The sequence below is a fragment of the Leptinotarsa decemlineata genome, unplaced genomic scaffold (assembly GCF_025532065.1).
Source record: "Leptinotarsa decemlineata unplaced genomic scaffold, Ldec_3_MD MMD2_tig00000251_RagTag_RagTag, whole genome shotgun sequence".
Taxonomy (NCBI): domain Eukaryota; kingdom Metazoa; phylum Arthropoda; class Insecta; order Coleoptera; family Chrysomelidae; genus Leptinotarsa; species Leptinotarsa decemlineata.
The window spans coordinates 732645-760337 of record NW_027412547.1 but is presented as its reverse complement, the minus strand read 5'-3'; the positions used below and the strand labels follow the sequence as shown (position 1 = coordinate 760337).

Sequence of the window (27693 nt, the reverse complement as noted above, 5' to 3'; positions counted from 1 at the left end):
AGGTACAATGAGCACAAAAAGGCATACATAAATCCATTGGTATATAAATCAAACCTCGCAACACACGCCATACAAAACAAACATAATTTCCCCCGACCAGAGAACATAAAACTCATAAAACAAATCAACAAGGGAAACCGCATGGACATTTGGGAAAACTTGAACATTCATAAATCACTTATCGAGGAACAAGTACAAATCAAAACACAACAAGACCTCACATTCAATATATTAAACAAAACCATACACATTCCTAGAGAAGATCTAACACAAAGAAAAGTGAGTACCTGATGCAGTACAAATACAGGCAAATTTACCTAAAGTACCTGAAATACCTGAGTTGAGACGCTCTGACCGTATAAAGAGGCAGACGACAGGATGACAAGTTCAGTTTGAGGAGTGCCTAGAAGATGACAGTTCGACCAGCTGTCGAAAGCGCTCGCAGATAATTAATAGAAGATATGAAGCTTCAAATCCTTTTTGTAAAATTTAATATTGAAATACTGAAAATAAAGGAAAATTAGTTGCATCATTCAATTGCAAAGATGGACAACAACTGGTTACCAAAAATGAAAAACTTCACATATGCACGGTGTCACCAATTGGAGCTAACCGCACATTTGTGGTTTCAATTAGAAGACCTAGAAATCCCAGGCATCATCTAACATCACCACGTAGGGAGCTGTAGGTACCTGCGTGACTTCCGGGTCCAGGATATAAATACAGAGATAAAGATGTTATTGATTGTGTATGATATAAATCAAAAAGGGGAAAATTTGTGGGCAGAACACTCAAAAAATGGAGGCAAGACACGTGTTTCTGGCTATTGGCATTTAACTAACTCTTTCACGCCCTTATCAAATTTTGATGTTTCAGTTTTCCCTAAATCAACCCTATGAGAATGAAAATACAAAAGAGTGTCATACTAAGTTTCGTCCAAATAGAAAATTTGTCGTTGTTCTTGTCTACATTTAGTTATTTGTTCTAAGTATTTGTTACGTAATTCCACTATTCTTCTGCTTTCCATAACTGTTTGACGTTTCTTTATTATTTTAAATCTAAATCCGAGTTTCTTTATCCAATGCCGAAGGGTTTTGTTGCAGCAGCTCACGTTCTGGCCGGAACTATTCAATTTCTTCCTATATATTGTAGATTGTATACTGTATATTGTTTTTTTTAATGATTTTATTAGATGAACATCTAAAGGTTTTTGGTAATCCCGCATCACATCGCGTCTTGCGTTCATAAGGTTTGTTTTTGACTATTTATGTACAGTTGAGAAAGGAATAATGCTGCTAATTCGTAGCGGCATTATTTCTTTGTATTGGTTTTTTTGGCCTTTGAATTCGCCGATAGCTTTGAGAATTATTACATCAGTTACTTCGACATACCAATTCATCGTCATACAAAAAATGTGGGTACCTTGAGAAGAAAGAAAGCAACTAATTTTTAGATGAACTATTTACATAGATTTGTAGATCCTGCAAAGGAGTAACTTTCAAACACAAACATATACTTTCATAGAAACATTGAATTACACGAAAGAAAAAAATGCATTAAAAAAAAAATCCGATTCAGTTTGTATTCCAAACATTCGTTACGGAATTGAGTCAGACACCATTCACAGGATTGCTACACAATATAGCATACGAAAATGGTACAAGTTCACTTACATAAAACACTGTCATCCTCAATAACAAAATAATAATAATAAACGTCTTTATTACTATCGATCGAAGAAATACCTGAGTGATTATCTCTCACTAACAATTACGTGGGGGCGTATAAAAATTAGAGTAAATAATAGAATTAACTTTCAGTGTGTCATTCACTACGAAAAAGCTACTGTGATAACGATACATGTAGGTAGTAATATATATTTTTGAAAATAAGATTTGTGAAAATCAAACCGTAAGGTGTAGTTTATGAAAAAACTCAAAATATTTCTTTGGCAAGCCTGTCTTTCCCCTTTCCACATTTAGAAATGCACAGAAGAGTTATATACACCTTTAAGGTTTTGATTTGGCCTATCACTTAAACTCTAAACATTGCAATTTTGGAACCTTGAAGATTTATTCTTTGCTTATGCAGCTTTTTTAACGACAAATCGTAAAAGAAGTTGCCTATATGTAGTTGAAAAGATCCACTTACCATCCAACTGTCACCAAAAACGTGGTCCAATGAGAACGCGCCACCACCAACTGACAGATCCCATATATAATTTTTTCGAGAAACAATTAATAACCATAGATTTCTATTCCCTGTTCGATTTGTCAACGTGGAAAATTGTGCTGGTTTTATCGTTTGAAATTATTAATTTTGATACTTTTAGTATTAGGTAAGCTGCAGTAGTGATTCTAGAACGATTCTTAAGTAAATTATCCCGATTTTCATTGAATACGTCAGCGAAATATAAACCTAACCTATATCGCCCACCGGAACTTTTGATTTTCTCACTTTTAGGCACCAAAGAACTGAGACAAAATGGAATTGCAGTTGCTTTTAGCAGTATTTTTAGCCTCTGTGGTTGCTGTAAATAGTTTAAAACCAGGAGAATGCGAAGGTAACCTACCATTTGAACAAAGAATTCATAAATCACTAATAACATTATTTTGCAGTGTGTATAAAGACATTAGACAAATTCGCAGCCACATTGTCAGGGGATGTGAAAAAAGACCCCAAAAAAATTGAAACTGAGTTCAGAAAGTTTTGCAAGGGGTCTAAAAATAAAGAAAATAGATTCGTAAGTATATTCTTTGACTGTCATCAATTATTAATTTTTTTTTACTACACTTACTTATCACAATCATCACTTATAATCAGCATGAATTTATGGAAGATATAGTTACAGAAACAGTTCTGTATGAACTCGACGAACGTGATATCAAACTACAAATATATCCATTCATTGATTTTTCTAGAGCTTTGAATTGTGTAAATCATAAATTAATCATCTACAAATAACAACGTTGTAGAGTTCATGATTACTATATTATCGAATTTCAGTGTTACTATTTGGGTGGCCTAGAGGAGAGTGCGACGGGCATCCTAGGTGAAATGTCAAAACCCATGTCATGGTCGATGCCCTCTGACAAAATCTGTGAGAAGCTCAAGAAAAAAGATGCTCAAATCTGCGAGCTCCGCTTCGACGTTGAAATCGACTTGAAGACGGTCGACCTCAAGAAACTCAAGGTCAGGGATCTCAAGAAAATCCTCAATGACTGGGGCGAGGAGTGCGCAGGGTGTATCGAAAAAAGCGAATACCTCAAGCGGATCGAAGAACTGAAACCTAAGCATACAGAATTGTAGATAGTGATTAGAGAGATAATTTTTTGATTAGCTTTCCATATGGTCCCAAAAGTCGTCTTTAGGTAATTTCTTTTTGTTTGTTAGAGACTGTGGGTTTTAGGATCTGTGGAAAGCAAAGTTAGGACTTTATTTGGAATTTAGTGTTGAGGGGTTAATGCCCTTATGCAAGTGAGATACCGTGTCTGCAAGAAAAAATAATTTTTGAGTTGTTACCTTGATAGCGGTCGTGATATACATTATCTGAATGTAGTATCAAATATTTCTGTATGGGAGGAACAATATCATAATGAACTAAAGGGCTATTGATTTTTTCAATTTGCTTAATAATTTTTTGAGAAAATTAGTCCGTTTTTGCTGTAGTTGTTGCTTTTATCTGTTGATGCCTACAGTTCCAAATGAGTTTCGTTCAAAATAAAATTAACTTTGTGAATTTACCTCCCACACAATATTGCACGAGTTATTTTTATAATGTGTATCACAGCTGTCCGAGAATCCTTTTTTTACCTCAAAATAATGTTCCAAGAGTGTTTGATTTTTTCTGTTGAATAATCAGGTTTTAAAAATGGTCAGTGCATGTTTACTAGTTTATTTTTTGTAAGGAATTGTACAAAATTATAGACATTTTTGTCTTATTCACAGTGAATCATTTTATTTTTGATTATTTATTGAATATATTTATAACATATTTGTAATAAATATAAAAGTTCAAAATATAGTTTGATTTTTCCTTTAAAATGATAATTAACCCATAAAGTTGGTTCTGGAAAAAGGAGGAAAACTCAATAAATCTTTATGATATAGATAGGTAGATATTGGTCTTTAAGGAGTGTGATAAGTTTTAAGTAGCACAAATTAGATTATCAGATGATACAAAAATGTTCCTAAGACATTACAGCTAATAAAATTACATATAAGAGTATTGAATATTGAAAACAAAATGCTTAAAGAAAATTACTTCCAGAAACCAATGTGACAGGGGTGCTTTGTTCACTCACTCACTCAACCAATGTGTGAGTTGGTAGTTGAAGCCGCAGGCTGAACGATCGATTTTCACTTTATATCGTCCAACCCGTTTCAAAAAAGTGTGATACAAAGAGAGAGAGTTATGTTTCGTATATAACTGTAGGGGCAAGAGAGAGAGGTGCGAGCACAAACAATCGAGTAAGCTCTGAAGAATTGGGAGAAAACTATTACACGTTGCCACTAGTTTTAGCAGGAGATTTCAATGTTGATTTCACATTCGAAGATAGACAACTTTCTACAAAATTAATTGCATTTCAAATGAATAATAACCAAAATGATTATACCACAAGACATGAAGCAACAATCGATGCAGTTTTCTATAGATATCTTTCTAGTTTTCATTCAAGAACATATGTATTTTATTTCTCATACCATAAGCCTATTGCCTTGGTTTTACAATCAATCGCAGTAATTACAGATGTATCCAATAATAAAAATAAGAAATCTATTCAAAAACGTTAATTTATCAATGAACCCATAATAAATTTAAATACTTGTGGTAATTTAACATACGTACAACTTATCAGAACTAGGGAGAGACTTGAGAATTCTATTTCACTCTCTCACACAGTCTCCTAACGAATGCACATTTTATGGGAAGTCCTAAGCCAAGACTTTGAAGTTGCTTTCTAGATTTGACAAGCTCTTTATGTATATACATGTGTATATTATACATATATAAATGAACGTATGCACATACATATAGATCAAGCTAAAGAAGTTTTACTTCACTCATGTGGTCCCAAGCATACTCGCTTTTTTTCGTTAGATAGACGTCAAAAACAAAAAAAAAGGTGTTTTTTTTAATCTGACCACAATATCAGGATTCTTATAGTTTTGAAATATGTTATGTCAAAATGTGTCATTGTTATTTATTTATTTATTTGACACTTTGGTACATTGAGTACATGTGCTAAGTCATAATTAAAAAACAAAAATAAAACTACAGAAGTTGAACAATACAAAAACAATAAATATGGTTCACGTCCACAAACTTTCACAACATAGAAGTATTATATAAAAAATAGGAGAAGCTCTAGCAAATACTCTCAAAATGTCATGAAAAAGTGTCGTGCAAGAATTCCTCAAGACTGTAGTAACACTTCTGTAAGAGAAGTTTCTTCACCTCAATTTTAAAAAGTTTATCTGACTCGATTTTCCTAATAGATGCCGGCAAGTTATTATAACAGTTTGTTGTATTAAATAGTGGGGAGCACTATTTAATTTGTGTTCTTTAATTTTTTGTTTATACAATTGCATAGCTTGATGGTCCACATTACAGTTAGTGGAAATTAACCAAAACAAATCTCTTAAGGCTTTGCTCTCTTTGACTGAATCATTTGAGATCCATAAGTTTGATTTATTTTCCCTAGGCCTAGTTCTTTTAAAAGGACAAGAAACATCATAACACCAGGAAATTTGTTCAGAAAAATAAGAAAATCCACAATTCATATCAGTGAAATATAGTGAGGTCCAATCAATTGAGCCTAGTCTTGTTCTGAATTCATTGATGTTTTCAGGGTGCAACTGACGTTTACTTATAGATACATTAGCCATTTCCTATAAGCCGAAATTTGAAGAATATATTGGAAAGGTGTAATTATTGCATAAAATGAATATTTTATGCAATATTGAAGAATTAATTGAATGGCATATTTATTATTTTTTCGCCTATAATTTTTTCAAGGCCACATAATTTTGACACTCAAAACTGAATCGTGTTGGGATCCGATTTCTTTTAAATTGACTGTTTTTTATTTTTGACATTGGATAATGATAAAAGTCGACCCTGGAGACAAACACCAATTCCTAAAATTTCGTGTATCTTGAAAATGTCTACCTAATTAGAAAAAAAAAAAAAAACGGTTGAAACGGTTGAAAAATATATTTTTGGTAAAGGTGCTTCTATTTCAAATGGGTGGAAAAAAGTATCTTGAAATTTGGGAAACAATTACCTTTGGGAAAAAATAAGTACAAATTTGTCTATATTGAAAAAGCTATTTGTAATAAAACATGTAAAACAACTACTGATGCCCAAAGAATATTTTGTTCCCAATTACATTAACTATTTGGTGAAAGGGGACGGTAACTGGAGCCCTTCCTTTGCTTCGAAAAACGTATAAGACAATGTAATCTCATTTACATACTCCATATACGGATCCTCCGTAATCTCTGGATCAATATAAAAAAACACTGGCATGTCTACTTGCTCGTGGGGATTCAACATCTGTTCCTCAAAACAAAAACACTGGATTTTGTTGAAATACTGCCCCGCTTCGAATGGAACTACATTGTAGGTGCTTATTCCGATGACAGGCACATCAGAGGGATTTTTCGCCGTATAGAAAGCCAGCGCTGTCTCGCCAGGATAAACTGTGAGCTCGGTTTGTTGGGGCCTGAAATTCCATCGCATACTGGCAGCGGTGTCGGCGTTGAATTTGATTTTCAAAGGTTTTTGTTTAACGGTTTTCATAGATTCTACTTTGCTGGCGTCGTGGCCCTCTGATACCGTGCCACCATAGCTGTATGCTTGGCAGAACATCCTGTAGAGGGGCACAGCGGCATAGCTCAATCCAATGGTGGCCACCCCTGCAGCTGTTACATAATACAAAGTTGATCTGATGTTCTGTTTCTTGGCGTCGTTTGCGTTGCGACTTGATTTTCTGATCGAATTTTGGTTCAAGTTCTGTCTTAACCTAAAAACACTTTGGGCTGTCTTTAAATTATTGTTGGTTGAAATGAAGACGCTCCTAAACATAATCGAAATTTTCAGTCCTAAGCAACTTTATTAACGTTGCAATCATTTGATTCGTTTAATAATGCACTATTCATTCCTAAAAAAACAGCTTTCACATAAACTTGTAGGTTATGTATTGATATGTTCGTTTGTATTATTAATTTGTATAATTAATTAATATCAAAACGATCCTGGGGACGAAATCTAGATTTCATCATTTGAACGTTAAAAATAAGAAAAATAATAGAAAATAGAAAACTTATTCAAACATTCAAATATTAGTCGTTTGATTCATTTGATGTAATGATAATTTTTAATTTTTCACGTAAGATACATACAAATTGAAATGAACATGTAAGGAGATTTCAACTGGAACATATTATCGTTTAGTACATGACAAAATTACCCTCATGCGTACACCCTCAAGAAATTAATGCCTAATGAAACTATCAGGTTTGACATGTTCTTCGATGCAGATCTGAGTTACATAATGGAAATACAATATTCATACAGCATATTCGGATTTGGATAAATACTTACAATAAAAAAATATATATTTATATTTTATATATATTATATATATTTATATATATTTTTATATTTTTTCCATTTAGTAAATGCTGTAATAAGTAGACAATCAATGACAATATGTTTCCACATTGAATTACAATGAAGGTTTCGAGTGAATGGAGTAAATTCTATTGTTTTTGTTCGCCAATTGAAATTTTCATTTCAAGTACCTATGTCAGAAGAGATCACAGACCAAAATTCATTTTTTGGTGTTTTCAAACGAACACACCTTGTTGACTGAAAATAACGTAACCTCACATATAGTAATTTGCTGAGATGAATAAACAGTAAACTTTTACCATAAACAAGAAAATTATGGACCAAGAAGAGAGACTAGAACTCTCTGAATTAATGTGTCGAACTTGTCTAAAAAAAGAGGGCGAGAAAAACTTATTTGACCAACATAAACCTACTTCTTCAGAGTTCGCTTCTATTCTAAGATCTTGCATTTCTATCCAGGTAATGTCCTCTTTTTTTTGAGTAGAAATTCGGTATAATGATTTTATTTTTAATTCTAGGTCAGTAAAGATGATGGACTACCGGAAAAGATATGCTCGACTTGCTTAAAGAAACTCCTGAACTTTTACAATTTCAAAGTGACCGTCATAGAAAACGATTTCAAACTACGTAAGGCCCTGGAGATGAAGCGAGAGGAGGAAGCGAAGAAAGCGCAAGATGTTTATTCAGTTCTGATGGTAAACACCAACGTAGAAGAAGTAGAAGTAGGCCCTCAAACATATCACTTCATAACTGAAGAAATTGTTGTTGAAAAAGTAGAGCAACCTGTTATTAAACCTCCAGAATCGAAATCCGAAGTTCTCGAAATAAAACCTGACGATTTAACCTTCGTAACCGACTCTGACTCTTCTGATGAAGAATCGGAGAGTAGGGATGGAGAGAGCGAGAAGTTAAATGGAGATGACGAGGAAAATAAACCCAAAAAGAAGAAGAAACCTATGTACCAGTGTGACATCTGTGGAAAAATCTTGAGCTGCAGGAGTAACTTGACCAATCATCATCGTGTCCACTCTGGAGAAAGACCTTTCTCTTGCAATGTGTGTGATAAAAAATTCTCCAAGGCAGAGCATGTTCTGATCCATCAGAGGATTCATACAGGTTAGGAGTGGTAGTGGTAGATGGTGCAAATGATAACAGTAGGATTGAATACTTTTTTAGTTTGCTTCAGTTTTTTTCACAGTAGATTTGGTAATTGTGGCAGTAGGATTGGTAATTGTGGCGGTAGGATTGGTATGTTTAATTCAGAATTTGGTAGGATTGTTTTATTCAAGGTAGGATGGGTGTAATTTATAGTGGGATAAATATATTCCAGGAAGAATGAGTAGATATTGTAGTATGATTCATATAGGAGTAGTAATTGGTTTTGTAGGTTTGATATTTGTGGTACTTAGTAGGATTGATGAGTGTGTTAGTAGGATTGATAATGGTGGTAGTGGTGTATTGGTATATTTATAACAGTTTGTTGGGATTGGGTTTGTATAATTATAGAAAAATCAATTAACATTTCGGTGTGATTCAAATCCTCAAGTTAGTAATGAGAATCGTGTTGGTAGGATTGATAATTTTTGTAGTAGTATTGCTATGTTCATGCCTGAATTTGATAGGTCTGATTTATTCAAGGTAGCATTGGTGCAAATTATAGTAGGATTAATATATTCAAGGAAGAATAAATGAATATTGGTGTAAGTTGAAAGAAATACAGTGACAGCAATAATCATCATAACGGTGTATCCCTTTCTAAAGATTCTTCTACGCTATAATATCCTTTATTAGTTAATAGCTCCTTTATTCATTTTTCAAATGGTATGATACGCAAATCTTTAATATCTCGAGGCTACGTTATGTTTTGGAATAGTTAATGAATGTTTCTTTCATGTAGCATAGTTATGAACAACTGATTCATGTCTTCAATTGGATACTTTATATTCACTATCTATAGACTTCATGTTAGATTTAGTTATGGCTGAAAAATCATTGATAATTCTCTTTTTTTGTGGAACATTAGGAGAGCGTCCCCACCAGTGTTTGATCTGCAAGAAGCGCTTCATCCAGTATGCTTCTCTGAAGGCTCATCTGAGGACTCATACGGGAGAGCGGCCACATACGTGTGTGGTGTGCGGAAAATCTTTTGGACAATCAAGCACGCTAGTGAATCATTCACGAACTCATAGTGGAGAGAAGCCCTTTGTGTGCACTGTATGCGGAAAAGGATTCAAAAACGCCGGAAACCTGAGCACCCACATGAGGTAAGTATCAAAGTAGTTTTCCATCAATAAAAAGATAGATTTGAGTTTTTAATTGAATATAACTGGTCGATACTTGATGAAAATCCATATTTAAAAACTAATCAATACAGTTTATTGTATGATTTTCACTATAAAGGGTTTTACAAAAACCGCGACACGTGTTTCGCTATACAATAGCTTCTTCAGGCTCAAACTGGGAGTTACTTCTAAATTACAACCATTTTATACTCTAACCTAGTACATACTCGTCTACCCAAATGAAGAATCTACCTGAAAAGGTCAGGTATGAATCTATGAATGGCTATAAATCAAATCATCTAAACTTTAGATGATTTGGCAGATGATCATCATGAAAAATGAGAATTAAAACTTCCTATGTTTCACAGCACTTCTATTTGTGACAACAAATTTCAATTGTCATTTTTCAAAAAGAATATTCAATACTATCACAAGTATATAATTCCTATTACCACAAATATCAATCCCATACAAACCCTACTTCCACCTTCATCAACCCTACCATTAGTAATGGTACTACCAACAAACTTTTTTTAGGTTCCATAAGAACGAGCGCCCTTACGGCTGCTATCAGTGCGACAAACGTTTCGTCACCAGTTCCCACCTCAACGTCCACATAAAGCAGCACTCTGGCGAGAAACCGCACAAGTGCGCCGTATGTGGTAAGGCTTTCGTCAGGAGCGAACACCTCAAAGGTCACTTGATCATACACAGCGGCAAGAAGCCGCACCAGTGCAAGTTCTGCTCGAGAAGGTACACGCAGAGCAGTCACCTCAGGAGGCATGAGAAAAGCGCTCATTCGCAGAGGCAGGACGATGGCGTCGGGTGAGGGATTGCAGATGGCGCTGTGAGGTTTGAGAGTTGCCTCGGTGGGGGTGTGGGCGTTTGATATGTAGCTTTTTGTATATTGCTGTTTTCATTAATAGAGTTTATGATTTTTCCCGTAGTTTAGTGAAAATTTACACCAGAATGGGAGTTGAAGCTTCATTAATGTAGAGGCCATACTGCATGAAAACTGTAGTTAGCTTTTCTACTGTTTTTTGGGTATATAACCTTCCACAATAAACGATTTTTTGATCATAAAATCGAGAAAATAAAGTTGATTATGAACTCCCCTTTCTAAAGTAAATTTTATCTGTGGTTCTCTTGAGTTCAGATAATTCAAGAAAACTTTGATATCATCTGGGTTTCCATTACAAAGAAAAGAAGTTGGAAAAGGAAATATGAACCTTAACTGAATTCTCAAAAAACATCCAGTATGTTTGTTCATGTAGACAGTCGTGTGTGGCATCTGGACATTTCATTAATAATAATAATGAACAGCTTTATTTCAGAGTAGATCACAAACTTTTATTGTCGGTAACATAGAATGAAATGGCGTCAAACAAGGAGGTTCAGATTTTGTTTGATATAAATATTTTTAAATGAATGTTCCAGTGAGATATGCGTTCAAATCATAGGGCTCTAAGTCTATGAGAAGTATTTTCAGTTCTCTTTTGAAGACTTCAATTTTCTTTGTTCGTTTTATTCTGTTAGGAGGATGGTTGAAAAGTTTAATTGACATTTAGTGGGCGCTTTTTTTAGTTACTGCTACTTATGATGCACTGTTTGGAACCTTTGGTGTAGTAATGAATATTACTGGAGTTTTTTCCCCAACACCAAATTGTTATTTTTAACACCTCGACACGTGTTTCGATCACCAAGTGATCATCTTCAGAGAGGAAGATTGAAACTAGAAACTAATGCGAGCTAACCCTATTTATGATATATAGGTATCCCATACAGGTAAACCATCCAGACGTACCAACCATACAGGTATACCAACCTAAATTAATTTTACAATTTTGTCTTATCTTTTATTTTACAATATATGTTTATATAAAACAATTTTCAGCTATATAAAAATTAATTTTTGGCAATATAGGATAGGCAATATTGTGAAATTAATTTTTATATAGCTGAAAATTGTTTTATATAAACATATATTGTAAAATAATAGATAAGGCAAAATTTGTAAAATTAATTTAGGTTGGTTTACCTGTATGGGATACCTATATAGCATAAATAGGGTTAGGTCGCATTAGTTTCTAGTTTTAATCTTCCTCTTTGAAGATGATCACTTGGTGATCGAAACACGTGTTGAGGTGTTAAAAATAACGATTTGGTGTTGGGAAAAAACTCCAGTAATATTAGTTACTGTTAGTCTATGAAGGGGATACATATAATCATTTGTTCTAGTGGGATACTTATGAGCAGGTATATTCTCAGTGAGGAGGTGTGAATTTTTATAAATGAACATTAGGCATTCTGTTTAAAAAAAAAGTCTGTTTTTCCGTTAATCAACTGTCGCCCCCATACGAACGACAACTCTCAGAAGTTGAGAAACTTGTGCGAGCTAAGGACTAACGAGGTCTTACCTTTTAACGTGTGATTCCTAACACGGATATAAATCGCGTAGATTGTCATTATATGAGAGAGAGAGAGAGAAAATACTTTATTGTTCATGAATAACATCATGGTTACAAAGTTAAAAAATAAAAAAAAAATATAAAATATACATAGCACTGATACCAGAGAAAATATGTCAACAACAATTAAACTTGTTAATAAAAGGTAACATGTCACACTTAATACTATATAAATCTACACAACTATACATAATAAAAGATGAGCAACACTATGCGACATATGGAAATTAAATAAGGATTATTCTAGTGTTTCACTAAAGTATTCATTCAGACTGTAATAGGCTCTGTCTAATAATAGATTTTTTACTGCTCTTTTGAATTTATAGAAGGATCCAATGGTTTTTATTGCAAGTGGTAAGTGATTATATATTTTGCCACCTTTGTAGATAAAAGAGTCATATACAAGAGACGTGGTAGGCAGTGGGAGTTTGATGTCATTACTTTGCCGAATTTAATGAATTTGAATACTGTTCTGCAAGTTTGGTTATAATTTTAGTTGTTGATTCCTCTTATTATTCTTTTTTGAACTATGAATATTTTTTTGATATTTTGATTGCTACCCCAAAAAATAATTCCGTATTGACAAACCGATTGAAAAGTTAGCCGTGTATATTGTTTTTGTAGCCTCGTTGTCCAGATATTTTGATGTAACTCTAATTCCATACGATATTCCGCTTACTTTGTTTGCGAGGCTACCAATATGAGAATACCAATTCATGTTCTCGTTGATGTGGATTCCTAAAAGTTTGGTGTTGTGGGACAGTTCAAAAGAAGAGTTTTGAAGGTCCACCCTAACTGGATAATCAATGTTGTCTTAGTTTGTTCTAAACAAAATAATATGTGTCTTCGATTCATTTAGTATAAGTTTATTTTTATTGAACCAATCCTTAGTTTTGTTTAATAGATCTGTACTATTTACCATCATCTCTGGGATGGTTATGACAAATGTCAAAAGGATTAGCACAATTGGAGGTGAAAGCTTTATAGTGATTTTCAGACTTTGAAAATGGAATAAGGTTGTTTTCTGAAACGTTGACATCTAAAGAAAGCTAAGTATAAATATTAATTTTTTTTTCGATTTGTAGGCAAAATGTATGAATACAAGTTACTGACTAATTGGGCTCTTCATTGATTTATATTACGCAATATCGATTGATTAAGCTTTGTTTATTTTTCAGATTGTGGAAGGTTATATAGTTTCATCCCCAAAGTATGCACTATATGGGAAACTCATTTATTATGGATTTTTCAACAAAATTTTACTCTTGATGAAAGTTTGTGCATTTCCTAAAACTGAACTCAAATATTTTATTTCGAGACAAGACTAAAGTACTCTTATTTTGAAAAATATCGGGAAATGTTATTTGAAAAAGTTGTTGAGCATCAAAAAATACATCTAGATTTGAAGTCATGGCCATCCAAGCAAAGTATTATTTTTTTACTCATTTTTTATAAATAGGACTACAAAAAATTAAAATTTGCTGAAACGATAAATAGACAACATCCTGTAAACGACAGTTTATTTTGAAAGCCTGTAATATTACGAATTACACAACTATGGTGTTAACCACGGTAAATTTTTTGAAGAGTAAAATAATTTTGAAAGTTTATGGTGCAAAGTTATCTTCATTTTTTGTTAACACCAACAATTACTCAAAATTATACTGTATTGTAACAAGAACTTAATATTCAATAATATCAAATCACAAAACATCAAAATAAAATAGGTATTTCGGAACAAACTCATTGATTTTCTGGAGATTATCTTGTCCAAAATAATTCTCCAAAATAATCTCCAGAAAATCAATGAGTTTATTTCAAAATACCTATTTTATTTTAATGTTTTGTGATTTGATATCATTGAATAATGAGTTCTTGTTATAATACTGCACAATTTTGGGTAAATTTCGGTGTTAATAAAAAATAAAAATAACTTTGCACCGAAAACTTTGAAAATGATTTCATATTTAAAAAAAATTGACCGTTTTTAACACCATAGGTGTGTGATTTGTAATATTGCAGGCTTTTAAAATAAACCGTCATATACAGGATGTTGTCTCTTTATCGTTTTAGTAAATTTTCATTTTTTGTAGGCCTCATTTTAAAAAAATGGGTGAAAAAATAAAACTTGACTTCAAATCTAGATGTATTTTTTAATGCTAAACAACTTTTCTAAATAACATTTCCCGAGATTTTTCAAAATAAGAGTACTGTACTCTTGTCTCAAAATAAAATATTTGAAGGTTCCTCATATATTACGTGTCTTTTACTTTTACTTTTATCAAGAATAACTTTTTGTTGAAAAACCTTTAATAAATAAGTATGGTGCATACTTTGGGGATGACACTGTATACCTGAAAGAAAGTAGGAAGTATTGATCTTCCACAAAAAAGTCTTTAAAAGAATATGTATTCAGTTCTTCATTAGTTTTGTGTTTTGATAAGAAAATTTGTCTCTTATGGGCAATTCTGACTTTAACACGGAATTGAACCCAAAATTTCAGAAATACGATTTTAACTTACCTACTCTGACCTAACCTAACAAAAATCGTAGTACAGGGTCGAAATTCTAGACAACCTGTGTAAATTGTGGTATAAAAGCTATGATTCCTCAAGTTTTCTTGATTTCTATTTGAACAAATATCTGAACAAATTGGAATGTCTAGTTAGAAATCGAAATTCTAAGATAAAGTAATTTCCTATTTCTAGAGAAAATTCCCAGTTCAATTCCATCACTCCCAAAAACAGATGAATGGAAGTGTAATTTCAGAAATTGGCGTTAAAAATCAGAATTCGAACTCTTGAAGTAAAAATTGCGAGTTGAAATAAGAACTTTCGTAGTTGGAGCCGGATTTCAAGAGAAAGACGTTAGAAATATTTGAATTTCCAGTTCGAGATTCTTAAATAAAAAATTAGAATTTGAAATTTCCATTTCAATGGCGAAGTTCCTGGTTTAAAACTAGTTAATGTTTGCATTCCAGACCAAAGTGAGAATGCGAAATTAATAATGGAAATTGGGAGATACAGATTCAAAATCCGAAATTAATATTACTGGAGTTTTTTCCCAACACAGTTTAATCTTCCTCTTTGAAGATGATCACTTGGTGATCGAAACACGTGTCGAGGTGTTAAAAATAACGATTTGGTGTTGGGGAAAAAACTCCAGTAATATTCATTACTACACCGAAGGTTCCAAACAGTGCATCATAAATCCGAAATTAAAGTTGAAATTTTCAGTTCAAAAACTATATTTCCTGTTTGAGTCGAGGGTTTTCGGAAAAGCAGTCGAAGCAAAGTAGAAGTAGCCAGTTCAAATTCAGAATTTCTAAACAAAAGTCAGAGTTGAAAATTTAAAGCAGAAATTACCAGAAAGAAATCTAGTCAAAATTTGAAATTTAGAATTGAAATTTTGAGATACAAATCCGAATACAGTTGAAATTTTCTGTTCTACAACAAAACTCCCTGTGTACAGCCACTCCAAAATAGATAATTGATAGTCACAATCTCAATATTGGTGAGTTTCACTTATATGAAATACAGAATGACCTTTTTAAGCCTCCCAATGTCTCACTGTCATGGCTGAGTAATGTGCTCTCAGTCATGTACCAGGTGAAGTTGTTATATTGTTATCACTGTTGCAAAGTTTCACAAGTTACTGTTTTATCAAATCATAAATGTATTTTCTTCAGAACCTTGATTGTCACCCAAATGATTGAAAATTTTGAGCTTACTTCTTTCTGGGCTGTTTAGAAGATAAAGCTCAGTTTATTTTGACGAATGTTGTTCAGTTTTTATTCGCAAAATATTAATTATTTGATTGTAAATATTCTTCCATATTATCTGTATAAATGTTAAGACAAGGACCACGGACTTCTCATATAAGGAATTAGTATTTTATTTTAATTTATCAAAATAAAGTTTCGTTTTGAATATATATTATTTCTTGCATTCGACAATAAAGTTCATGGCCAAAACTCGAAGTTTGATTTCTTCACACATTAATTGGACAATTAATGCCCCAAGAAAATTTCCCTGTACATTTTTTTTCAATGGTTATGTGAGAATTATCAAATAATCAAGGTATATTTCGAATTAACTTTTCATTAAATCGAATAGCTTTAGGATAAAATAGTAGTGACCAACTATTCTATAACATTTTTACCAATTTAAAAAATTAATAGGCCCCAGATAGAGCGGACTCCCATATGGAGCTCTTGCTCCTTCAGGTACCTGCGTGACAGCTTTAGCTACCTGCGTGACATCCAGGTCCAGTATTCGATATTTATTGTAACAATTTAAAGAATCAACTGTCTTAAACAAATTTATTTCCAATAATGTTTCACTAATCACAAAGTAATTTATTTACAACACTTACCAACTAACGCTCAATTTATTTCCACTATTTGAATTCCTTGTTTAACTGCTTAATTCACTTTCTGAACTCCCTCTTGGGTCGGGAAGCCGGACTTATATAGTGTAACGGTTCTTTCTAGAAATCTGTAGTCGGTTCGATATTCAACTAGAGTTTTACCGGCGGTTGCCGACTGCATTCCTTCTGCGGTGATGTCATGTGTTTGTTCGCTGACCGGCAAATCGGTTAGAGGCGGCTTTAGATTCGTTACAATATGATAATTTGTTTAATGAATTTGATATAATCGAAAGCGGTAGAATTCTTGGAGGAAGCATTCAAAAAATAGAAAGCAAACTGTTTCTAGCGTGTTTCTAGCTCATTACCTGTCATCAGTACGGTATATCATATACAAAAATAAGTTATTTGCACGGGTTTTTTCTCGAAAACGATCACCTCCAGCGTTGTTGAGGAGGTGTACCTTTTCTACTTGGAAAAGGTGTGAGAATTAGGTTTTTTCATGAAAAGTACCAAAAGTTTACTGTCAAAAAAGTTAGAGCAATTTGAAATAAATAATGACAGCGTACGCAGTGCCCTCTAGATGTTACATGAAAATTAATACGAAATTATGATTTTCCACGTCAAAAAACCCCGCGTACCAAATTTCGTGCAAATAACTTATTTTTTGCAAGAGTTGTTTTCTAAAAGCGAACAAAAAAAATTCAATTTCAACACCCAGTATCACCGAAACGAAGCATGTTCGGACACAAGTTCATATAGACTTTTTTTCTTAAAATTGTCTCAGGAATGCGTCATTTGAATATTTTAACGTACTTATGTTACACCCTGTATATCCAATACTGGACTCTGATGTTATGCAGGTAGCTTAACCTGCCTCGTGGTGCGAGGTTTGATTTATATGTTATTGTGTTTATGTATGCTTTTTTGTGCTCGTTGTTCCTTTGGATCAGTTTTTTCTTGGTTTGGCCGACATAGAATTTGTTGCAGTCCGAGCATTGTATGCTGCACATTTCATTCAGGTTTTTGTCTTCTTCTTTTGTCTTCCTAAACATCCATAAATTCCAAAGTCATAATTCACTTTCGTTAGGAGATTCTGTAATATTCCGAGGATCATCTGCTTGTTTCATCAAATTTTTCATAATCACTTTCAAAAGCGTTAATAATCTATCGCACATTTAACACTGAGTCATGCGACAAGGTGACAGAAACGTCTTGTCCGACGAGAGAGAGGGAGCGTGCCTGCCACTGCTGTATGCATGAGAGAATAGAAAGCCAGATAGACTGGCGCCGTTACGCGTTACATATGCGATATACGAAAATACTTTATTTTGAACAAATACAACGATTAACAATAATTTATAAGTTCGGTTTTGAAGGACTTAGCATGTAGTCACGTCTGGAACAGCGGATGTAACTCTATCCCTGAGTGATGCTCGGTCAGCGAACTCGGGTTCATAACTCGTAACAAAAAGTTTTTGATAATTTTGATGGAAGTGAAGTTGGTAGAATATCAAAAAAATCTCGTGTATCATCTCTCTTGTGTTTCTGAGAATTATTTGTTTAATGAGTTTCATAAACTTCCAAAGTCTACTCTGGTAAAGTAATAAAATAATAACAATATGGTATCTTGAACACTTTTATTCACATATTTTTTTGAAAAATACATTGTCCTTATATAACAATACTAAACATTCACATTTTAATAAATATTCAAATTTTCTATTCATTCGACTAAATCAAATCGTGATAAAAGTCATTGGGAGAAACTCAAACTGAATAATACCGCGAAGGGAAATATGAATATAGTAGGAATTTTATATTTTCATACGATTCACTCCTGTGATATTTTTGAGAATGAGAGAAATATACTAAAGCGAGCTTCATGTTTGTATGGCTTACAAAAATAAATGAACTAGAGCTCATTTCACCAGTGACTATTGAAATGGATGAATAAAGTTCCCCAAGGAGCGGTTTTGGGACCTGTCTTACATGTAATATATGGGAATGAAACAACTGTTTTGATCATCAATTATTTCACACAATCGTGACAAAAATATTAATAAAAAACTAGTTGAAGGATTTTGTTCTCGTGGCAGTTCCAGTAGTTGACTCGAAGTAATCGTTATTCTCGGGCGTGATATTTGAATATCAGATATCGTCTTCGAACGAGTTTATTTCTTCTTCTAATTATTGTTTAAACCGCCCATTCCGGGAAAACGTCGAAGTCCCAGATGAGGCCGCCGTAAAAAGGGAATATCGTAAAGAGAACCACCAAGGAGATGACTGTCATGCCTAGACCGACTTTGACCATTTCGCCAGTCGGCATATTGCAGGGAGCGGCAGCGATGGCATTCGGAGGTGTTGATACTGGCAGGCAGTAGGCGTAAGAACAACATAAAGCAGCTGGCATCATGAGGTACATCGGATGGATTTTGGCGTCCTGCAACATAAAATAATTTTCTATAATGTTATCCAATTTGGTACTGAAGAGCCTTAGGGCAAGTGTCTTACGACGAAACATCGATGTATACCAGTGAGGATGACAGTGTTCCATGTAAGTGCAATTTGTTACCATTCATTCAAAGTAGAACTCATGTGAATGATATCTGATTTTATTCCACAACGAATGTTTGAAATACAAACTGAGTAGAGAAAAGTATCTTCTGTATAATTCAGTGTTCATATAGAAGTATTTGTTTCGAAATATTTTTTTTCTTTCGTGTAATTCAATGTTTATATGAAAGTAGCTGTTTCAGGAGGACTTTCTATCAGTTTGTGCCTGAAAGTTACTTTTTTGCATGATCTACACATCCATGTATTAGAGTTACTTATTTCCAAATTGATTACTTCCTTCCTTTTTGTGGAAGATTCCCTCAACTTTTTTGGTATCAAGATGGAGTAGTAGAAAGCCAAAAACTTTCTTTCCCAAAAATTAATCACTCCTAAAAATATAACCCCTTCAATTCAAATCTTTGATATGTTCATTAACGTCTGACAGTTCTCAACAGATATCAACAAAGCATTGATTTTTCCTGCCATAGAAACCAAGCAAAATCTACGCGTTTAAGATGGTAAATGAATTTTTCTACACCCGTACTCTAACAATACACTTACATGTCCATAATCCGTTTCATAATGATATCCATTATGATACAGATTTTTCATAATGATACCAATCGATCAACCAATAGAAACTCATAATTTTTCAATCAAGAATCCTGTTACTTTGTTTGTCCTAGATTCTAACCTAAGTAACTAATTGCTTTATTTGTCAAAATCAGTTTTCATATTACCTACCTATATTATCAAAATGTCTGAAAACAGCGATATAGAAGGAATACCATCGACTCCAACATTTTCAAAAGATCAGATTAATTACAGTTGTTATATTCAATATAAATATAATTAAAATCTTTATAGTTTTCATATATCCATGATAATACCATTAAGTTTGTGTTTAAAAAAAAAAATATGAGTTAATTACTGTAAATGTGTTCAATACAAATATAATATTTATAGTTTTTCATTATTTATCGGGTTTAGAAAAAATAGCGTATGCAACTCTCATGTAATGGTTATTAATACACTCGCATATACCATACAAAACTCGGCTTCGGCTCGTTTCGTATCCCGGTTAATGCTCGTGTCTTAATAACCATCATTACATAATCGTTGCATAATTTACTATGAGAGGCTATTTGATCATACCAAATTATACAATAATTGAATTTGACCAAAAACTGATGATAAATTCGTTACTTCCAGGATTGAGAATTATAAAAATATTACGAATTATAATCGATTAGAGAGAAATCAGCCTTGGATTTTATTATTTGCACGCGTTGTTGATGGTGATGTGGCAAAACAGAAATGAATAAATGGCAACTAATTTGACAGATGTAGATTCAACAAGATAGCTGTTATGGAAAATCTCGTAATAATAACGATAATCGGAATTAGAGACCGATATGTTTGAATTCTGTTCAAGGGCCAAATGTAGCTCAGAGTGCGAGAAATTGACTTCCTTACCTATTAATAAATTCCGCATCGCATGACAAAACGTAAATGTATATTGTATAAATGTATATTGTAGAAAGTATTAAGATATTCAGAATAACATTAAGATTTTGACATCCGTTTTTAAAATCGCCGCCATCATCATCCCAACTAGGTATATCAGATTTGCCATGGGAACCACCAAAGATACTATAAACATTTTTCGAGAATCAGTGAGATGGATTGAGAAACTCAAAACCATCAGAGTTTTTAAAGAAAATCTTCCAGCAATTCTGGAAGCCTTACAAACATTATCTCAGGAAGGAAATAGTGCAACTCGAAAAAGTGCGTTCCAACTGCATGCGGCTACTTCCAGAATTTCTTTCATTCTCGGGATTATGTTGGTAGCCAAATTCTCGGCTTTGATGGAAACCGTTGTCAACGTACTCCAATCTGTAGCTTTGGACACGTTAAAAGGATTTTACTTTTAATTAAAGACCACCGTGAAAATCCGGAGAAAGTGACAGACGAAATTATAAAGGAAGCTACTGCTGTTGCGGAGAAAGTCGGACTGGAGGAGGACATTACATCAATGCCGCGTATTACGGGGCAACGTCATAGAAGCAATCATCCAACAGAAAGCTCTTCAGAATACTGAAAGAGGTCTTTAGTAATACCATACTTGGATTCAATTATCACCTCCCTTGAAGAACGTTTTGCTGAAGAAAACACGCCATAATTTGCATTATCTAAATTACATCCGGCGCAGATGCAAAAGATGACAACTGAAACTCTGAAACAAAGTTGTGAGTTTTATGATTTACATAAAGAATGAAATCGAACTTTGGCAACAATCGTAGATAGACTCAATCTAACATATCTTACAGTTGTTGATATCCCAAAAGAAACAAATTCCTTCGTTCCAGTAACGGAAAAAGCATTAAAAATTTTGATCACTTTACCATGCACGACCTGTACAGTAGAGCGATCCTTTAGCAGCCTCAGAAAACTGAAAACATGGCTAAGAAGCAACATGGCAACGCCTTAATGGTCTGGCCATGATGAGTGTACACAGAGCTATAATAAATAAAAACCTAATAGTCCAGTCATTTTAAGGGGTTTGCCTAGGAAAGTGGTTATACCCAGCTGTAAATTTGTATAAACTTTGTATTTTGGTATCACAAAAGTATTCTCAAAATTCACATATGATTCGACGACCGCAACTTCAAAAATTGGGGTCAAAAGTCAAAAACACCGACTTTTTGCACGTTTCCAATGGGTTTTATGCTAATTGTATTCATTATCAATATTGTAGAGAATTAAATTCTCTACAAATTTTGTTTTTAAACATTTTTTCATACGTTGAATCGTTTTTGAGATAGAGGGCAGCGCGAGCGCAGAGCTGTCTCGACAGTGCTTTAGTTCAATATGAATTCTTTGAGAAAAATTGGGCCAAAACTCGTGTAATTATTACCTCATATTATGGTCCTCAGTTACAACATTATGATTTGAAGACACGGTAAATAATGAAATTATTATTTCGTTGAGTAACGAAAAGTTATATTTTTGAATTCTACATGCTGTAAAGACAGATGATTCATTGTAAAGTTTGCTAACTGAATATTAACAGTTTTTCTCTGATATATTTCGAAGATATCTCCGCTGGATGATGAGTTTGCAAAAAATACTCACCACCGACATCTCAGCCAAGACGGGCAGGATAACATTCGCACAAGCCACGTTGCTGGAGAACTGGGTTAGTAAAGCTGCCATGCTACCGGAGATCATCATGACGTAGTATTTGTTCAGCGACGTGAACCCCCTCAAGTGTTCGGCGATCATGTGACTCATCTTGCTGCTTTTGGAGCCTTCTGCCATGGCAAACCCTCCGCCTAGAAGGAAGATCAATCCCCATGGCATCTTCTGCTGGACGATTTTCCACGAGATGAGAGCCGGGGAGGCGACCTTAGGCCTCTTGGTTTCGTCCTTGCTGAACATGTAGATGAAGTCCGGTTTGGAGGGAAATACGAAGAGGATGAGGACGACGATCAGGGCGGCAGTAGAGTCTTTCACCTAGAAATGGAGAGGGCATTCAAAACCAAAACCTATGTGTATTCTTAAAATAGTGTTATACCAAGCCCATAACAGCATAGTCCTATCCGCGAAAACTTCAGATTTAACATTCGATACCTTAACGGGGAGATGAGGTCAACTAAGAAGAAGAAGAACTCAGGTAAAACTCAACAACATTTAAGTATTAGGTAGTAGAGCGTTTAAGGACACTCTATCGCTGAACACGTAACGAATACCATTTTACCAGTATAGTAAGAAGTGAGTCGAGCAGGGTCAACTAACTTCTGAACACGTAACAGCACACCTAGATAATGACAAATGAGATTTTGTCGAAACGTCGGTGAAATTAGAGATAATATCACATACACGGATCAAATACCCGGAAAAACCAATGGGTTTTTAGTGAATTTTATCGAGAGTCAGTATTAACAGGTATATTACGAAGAAAAAATGTAATCGTAATTTACACAAAATACCTACACATGGAACATTGAATGCAGCGTATGACGAAACTAACGAGGGCATTATGCCAGCTGTACTTTGTATCTAATAAATAAACAAAAGACACAATTGAAAGATCAACGAGTAGAACTTCGGACTTCCTCGAACGAATGGAAATAAAGTGCAAGGCAGGGTTCAAATTGGGTCACCATTAAGAAGCGTGACGTCAGTGTAGTTTTGCAATCAAGATATCTCTTCGAAAAAGTAAACAAAATATAATTTACTAGCGAGACGACGAGTGAGTTAATCAATCAAGGCTGGGGATGAACTGTTATTTATTCAGGAACACATACAAAGAACAACGACCCCGTGGGTTGGGTTACCTTACGGGCGCGTCCCCATGTGACGGATAGGGGAACGGCCAGGGGACTGGGGGTTCTGTCCGGGCAGCCAATGTGACCTTATGGAGGGGGTCGCAGGACTCCTGGTCAGTGGCAGAAATAAGGAGGAGGAGGGGAACTAAAACTCCCCAAAAGCCACAGTGGACAAGCCTACCCAAGCTAAGGTATAAGGAATCGTGCCGACAGCTGAATGGCCGCAGGGTGATATGCAGTCACCAACGATCCCCTTGGGGAACTGGGTGAAACCTCATTGTAATCAGCCTACATCTGGTAATGCGGGGCTCTGCCAAAGGTGACCAACTCTTCCCTTGCTACTCGTGGGAATACACATGAACGAAACAACAAAAACAAAAACCATTCCTTAGTTTGGACAGAAATGCTCACCTCAATCTAAGGCGGTGGCTGGGGAAGAACAGAAATGTCCACCCTAATCCACCGCTTGGAATGAGGCTGGACAGCAGGGGCACTTCCTGCGGCGGGCGCCAAGAGCTCCGCCTTGAACAAAGGCAAGGAACCGGTTGCTCCTGCAGGAAAGCTCCCTCACTTGTGCACCTCCACGGAGGGAACCCCAAGAAGGTTGAAGAAGCCGCGCAACGACAGTAATATCGCTGCACCTTTCGAAACCTTCGCAGAGGCCACCGCAAGACACCTCAAGGTTGCCAAAGAGAGTGTGTGTTCGGCGAGTCTTGGCCTATTCCTGCCAATATAAAGGAGATGTCTCCTAGTGACCTGTTCACCTTCCTGCAAAAGACAGGATGGACGATGACCTAGGAGGAAAACTTCTCGGTAGGATGTACAATGGTTCACATGTAGCGTAAGTGCTGTGAGTCTACCCTCATCCTCCCTACTCTACAGATACAGAAGAACAACGACCTGAGCTGTTAGGAAATCTAATGAAAACCAAAGTGTAAAATTGGATCAAGTAAACTATTTAAAGCTCAATTTGTTTGGATTTGTTTCCGCCCAAAAAGCAAAATGACTAATAAAATTTTCGGGAAAGAAAGGTTTTGGCTTTCTACTTCTTCATCGTTATACAAAAAATGTGGGGATCTTCTAAAGACAAGAAGGAAGGAATTCGTAACAAACTCCATACAGAGATGTGTAGTTCATCCAAAGAAGTAACTTTCAGACACAAACCGTAAAAAAGCCCTCTCGTAACAACTACTTTCATATAAACATTGAATTAGACGAAAGAAAAAATACTTTGGAAACAAATATTTTTATATGAACGCTGAGGCTGCGGGCACGAAAATCGCGACGGCCGAGCGACGGCGGAACGGCGACGATGCATACAATATCTACAGTATATGTGATGCTCACGAAACGAGCGGTGGCGGGGCGGAGCGATGCACAAGCGGGAAGAGAGCAACGGCGGCGCGAAAGCGACGAGAACAAACTAGTGTGATTAGGTTGTTCGTGATCACAGTAGTGTTGTGAGTAATTAAGCAACAGGAATTCCAGCCCAAAATCCCATGTATTTTCTTATGGAGCTTAATTCTGGACCTTTTTGGACGTCAGGCCCACTTCACGCGGAAGGGGCAAAGGTCAGCGCCTTGTCTCTGCCAGACGTCCATTATGTGTAAACTGAGCTTTAGCCTTCAAAGCCCACTTCGAACCACCTCCACTTCTCCACTTTTACTGTCATTCAGTCAACCAATCAGCTATCGCGCATACAGCGGGAAATTCAAATCAGTACATGAACAAACTTGTTCCTGGCTCAAAATCCCATGTATTTTATTATGGAGCTAAACTTTTTGCAATTTTTGGTTCAATCAGGAGTGGGGGAAACGTGTGACGTCATCGACGCAGGATGGAATAAGTATCGTAGCGATTCAAGCGTGGAACTCCGTCTCTCGGCCCCCTTGGTACTTCGCCTCACCTATCAGCTTCCTTAGTACTCCGCCCTCGGTCCCCTTGGGACTCCGCATCACCGCTCAGGCCCCCTTGTCACGTGATTTCAATTAAAAAAGTTTATAGTTACGAGATTCGAACCTGGATCGTCCGCGTGGTAGACATTGTCCTCTACACCAACGTAAAATATTGAAAGTAACTGCGAATGATGGGTATTTATAGCGTTAGTTTTGTCAGGACCGAAATTGACTCATTTTATATACTTGACAGCATTTTTTTTTATTTCCTTAGAATGTAATCGTGATTATCATGTTGAAGATATGAAAATATACTTAGATTTAGGAAATAAATAATATTTCATATAAAAATGTGTATGTGTGTGTAAGAGCGAGAGACGCGTATGACGTAATCGAGGCAAAGAGAGATGGAGATGGTATCGAGGTTATACGCTGCCGATGCATGGTAGGTTCGGCGTTGCCGGTTGTACAATAAATCATTGTTTATGGGGCAATGTAGCGTTGCCGGTTTTGAAATCAATCGTGAACGACTCGATGAAAATTGGAAGCGCGAAAGTGATATATTAATAATAATGAATCAGATTTTTAAAAAACATTACAGATTAATGAGGCTGTATTGTTTCAAAGTGCGATCCCTCAATGTTACAAGGTATCCCAAAATACATAATTGAAAACAAACATGGCGTCGAAATGTACAGGGTGCGTCAAAATACATCATCAGCGTATAACCTCGGACACACCTCTATGCAGGATGTGTGAACAGGAAGATGAAACTGTCAGGCATGTCCTATGCGAGTGCCCGGAGTTATCGTTAATAAGAGAGTGTGTGTTCGGCAAGTCTTGGCCTACACCTGCCGATATAAAGGAGATGTCTCTCAGTGACCTGTCCACCTTCCTGGAAAGGACAGGATAGACGATGACCTAGGAGGACAACTCCTCGGGAGGATGTACATAGGTCACATGTGGCCTAAGTGCTGTGGGCTTACACTCACCCTCCCTACTCTACGGATACAGAAGACTTTATAAGCTTTCTACTGTGCCCGCGCACAGTGTCATCGCACCGTGCAGTCCCGTGGACACCCTCGCTTGGCCGTCGCGATTTTCGTGCCCCTAGCCTGAATTATACCATTTATCAATTACATCAGATTTGGTACTGAAGAGGCAATAAGGCACGTGTCTTATGCTGAAACATCGGACGTCCACTAGTGAGGATGACAGTAATAATAGTAACTTTATTCACTTAACAGATAGCTGTACAGAATACAAAATATAAATACATTCTGAAATAATTAGGAAATGAACAAAACAGTAAATGATAAGTACCCAAGTACTTGTTTCGTTATAACAATACACAAACATGAAATTAAATTTAAATAGGTCTATAAAAATTATTATGAATTTTCAATATAGTAACATGATAAAATCAAATAACAGTTATGTGTATAAAAATTATGATAAAATCTCAATATAATGAAAAAGCAATGAGAAAGGAGAATTTTATCTGCGGAATATGTATTAAACTCGGTTGTGAAAGTTGTGTCAAGTTCAGGTAAGTGTTGGTATCTGATTCAATTCCATAAAGAATGTTTGGAATACCAACTGAATGGACAAAAGTGTTTTTGTATGGTTCAGTATTCATATAGAAGTATTTGACGTATTCAAAAATCACTTCATTGTTAGTTTTTCACTAAACAGTTTTACAAAAACGCAACACGTGTTTCGCCATACAAAGGCTTCTTCAGACGTAAAAACACGACTGAAGAATCCATTGTATGGCAAAACACGTGTAGCGTTTTTGTAAAATCGTTTAGTGAAAATGTCTTAATGAAGTGTTTTTTGAATACGTTAGTTATGGATTTTCATCAAGTATCGGCCAATTTCATCATATAAAAGTATTTGTTTCAAAAGTGCCTGTTTTTATTTCGTGTAATTCATTGTTTATATAAAAGTAGCTGTTTCGGGAGGGCTTTTCTTCCAGTTTGTGTGTGAAAGTTAATTTTTGCATGATCTACGCATCTTTGTATAGAGGTAATTTCTAGATATTGAGTGCTTCCATTCTTTTTTTGAAGGATTCCCACCTTTTTTTGTATAAAGATGTAGAAGAAAGTCAAAACTTTTTTTTGTCACAAGTTATTTGAAGCTAAATAACTCACTATT

General features: G+C 35.1%; 4 protein-coding genes across 4 annotated transcripts in view; 2 read left to right on the top strand and 2 right to left on the bottom strand.

Annotated features, from left to right (window-relative positions):
• The first annotated feature begins 2179 nt into the window (after positions 1-2179).
• Positions 2180-4022, top strand: Manf (Mesencephalic astrocyte-derived neurotrophic factor). Its single transcript, XM_023165496.2, has 4 exons — positions 2180-2338; positions 2464-2563; positions 2619-2743; positions 3007-4022. Exons 2-4 carry the CDS (start codon positions 2485-2487, stop codon positions 3307-3309), a joined length of 507 nt encoding a protein of 168 aa, XP_023021264.1. The 5' UTR covers positions 2180-2338; positions 2464-2484; the 3' UTR covers positions 3310-4022.
• Positions 4023-6300: 2278 nt separating this feature from the next.
• Cox11 (Cytochrome c oxidase copper chaperone COX11) lies at positions 6301-7220 on the bottom strand. Its single transcript, XM_023165491.2, has one exon. It carries the CDS (start codon positions 7088-7090, stop codon positions 6398-6400), a length of 693 nt encoding a protein of 230 aa, XP_023021259.2. The 5' UTR covers positions 7091-7220; the 3' UTR covers positions 6301-6397.
• Positions 7221-7863: 643 nt separating this feature from the next.
• LOC111509699 (uncharacterized) lies at positions 7864-10867 on the top strand. Its single transcript, XM_023165492.2, has 4 exons — positions 7864-8098; positions 8158-8755; positions 9663-9903; positions 10459-10867. Exons 1-4 carry the CDS (start codon positions 7955-7957, stop codon positions 10748-10750), a joined length of 1275 nt encoding a protein of 424 aa, XP_023021260.1. The 5' UTR covers positions 7864-7954; the 3' UTR covers positions 10751-10867.
• Positions 10868-18380: 7513 nt separating this feature from the next.
• Indy (tricarboxylate transporter protein I'm not dead yet) overlaps positions 18381-27693 on the bottom strand; it is a 31017-nt gene continuing 21704 nt past the window's right edge. Inside the window, 2 exon segments of the mRNA XM_023165500.2 lie at positions 18381-19197; positions 22446-22826. Coding sequence (XP_023021268.2) covers positions 18952-19197; positions 22446-22826 — 627 coding nt within the window. The 3' untranslated portion in view covers positions 18381-18951.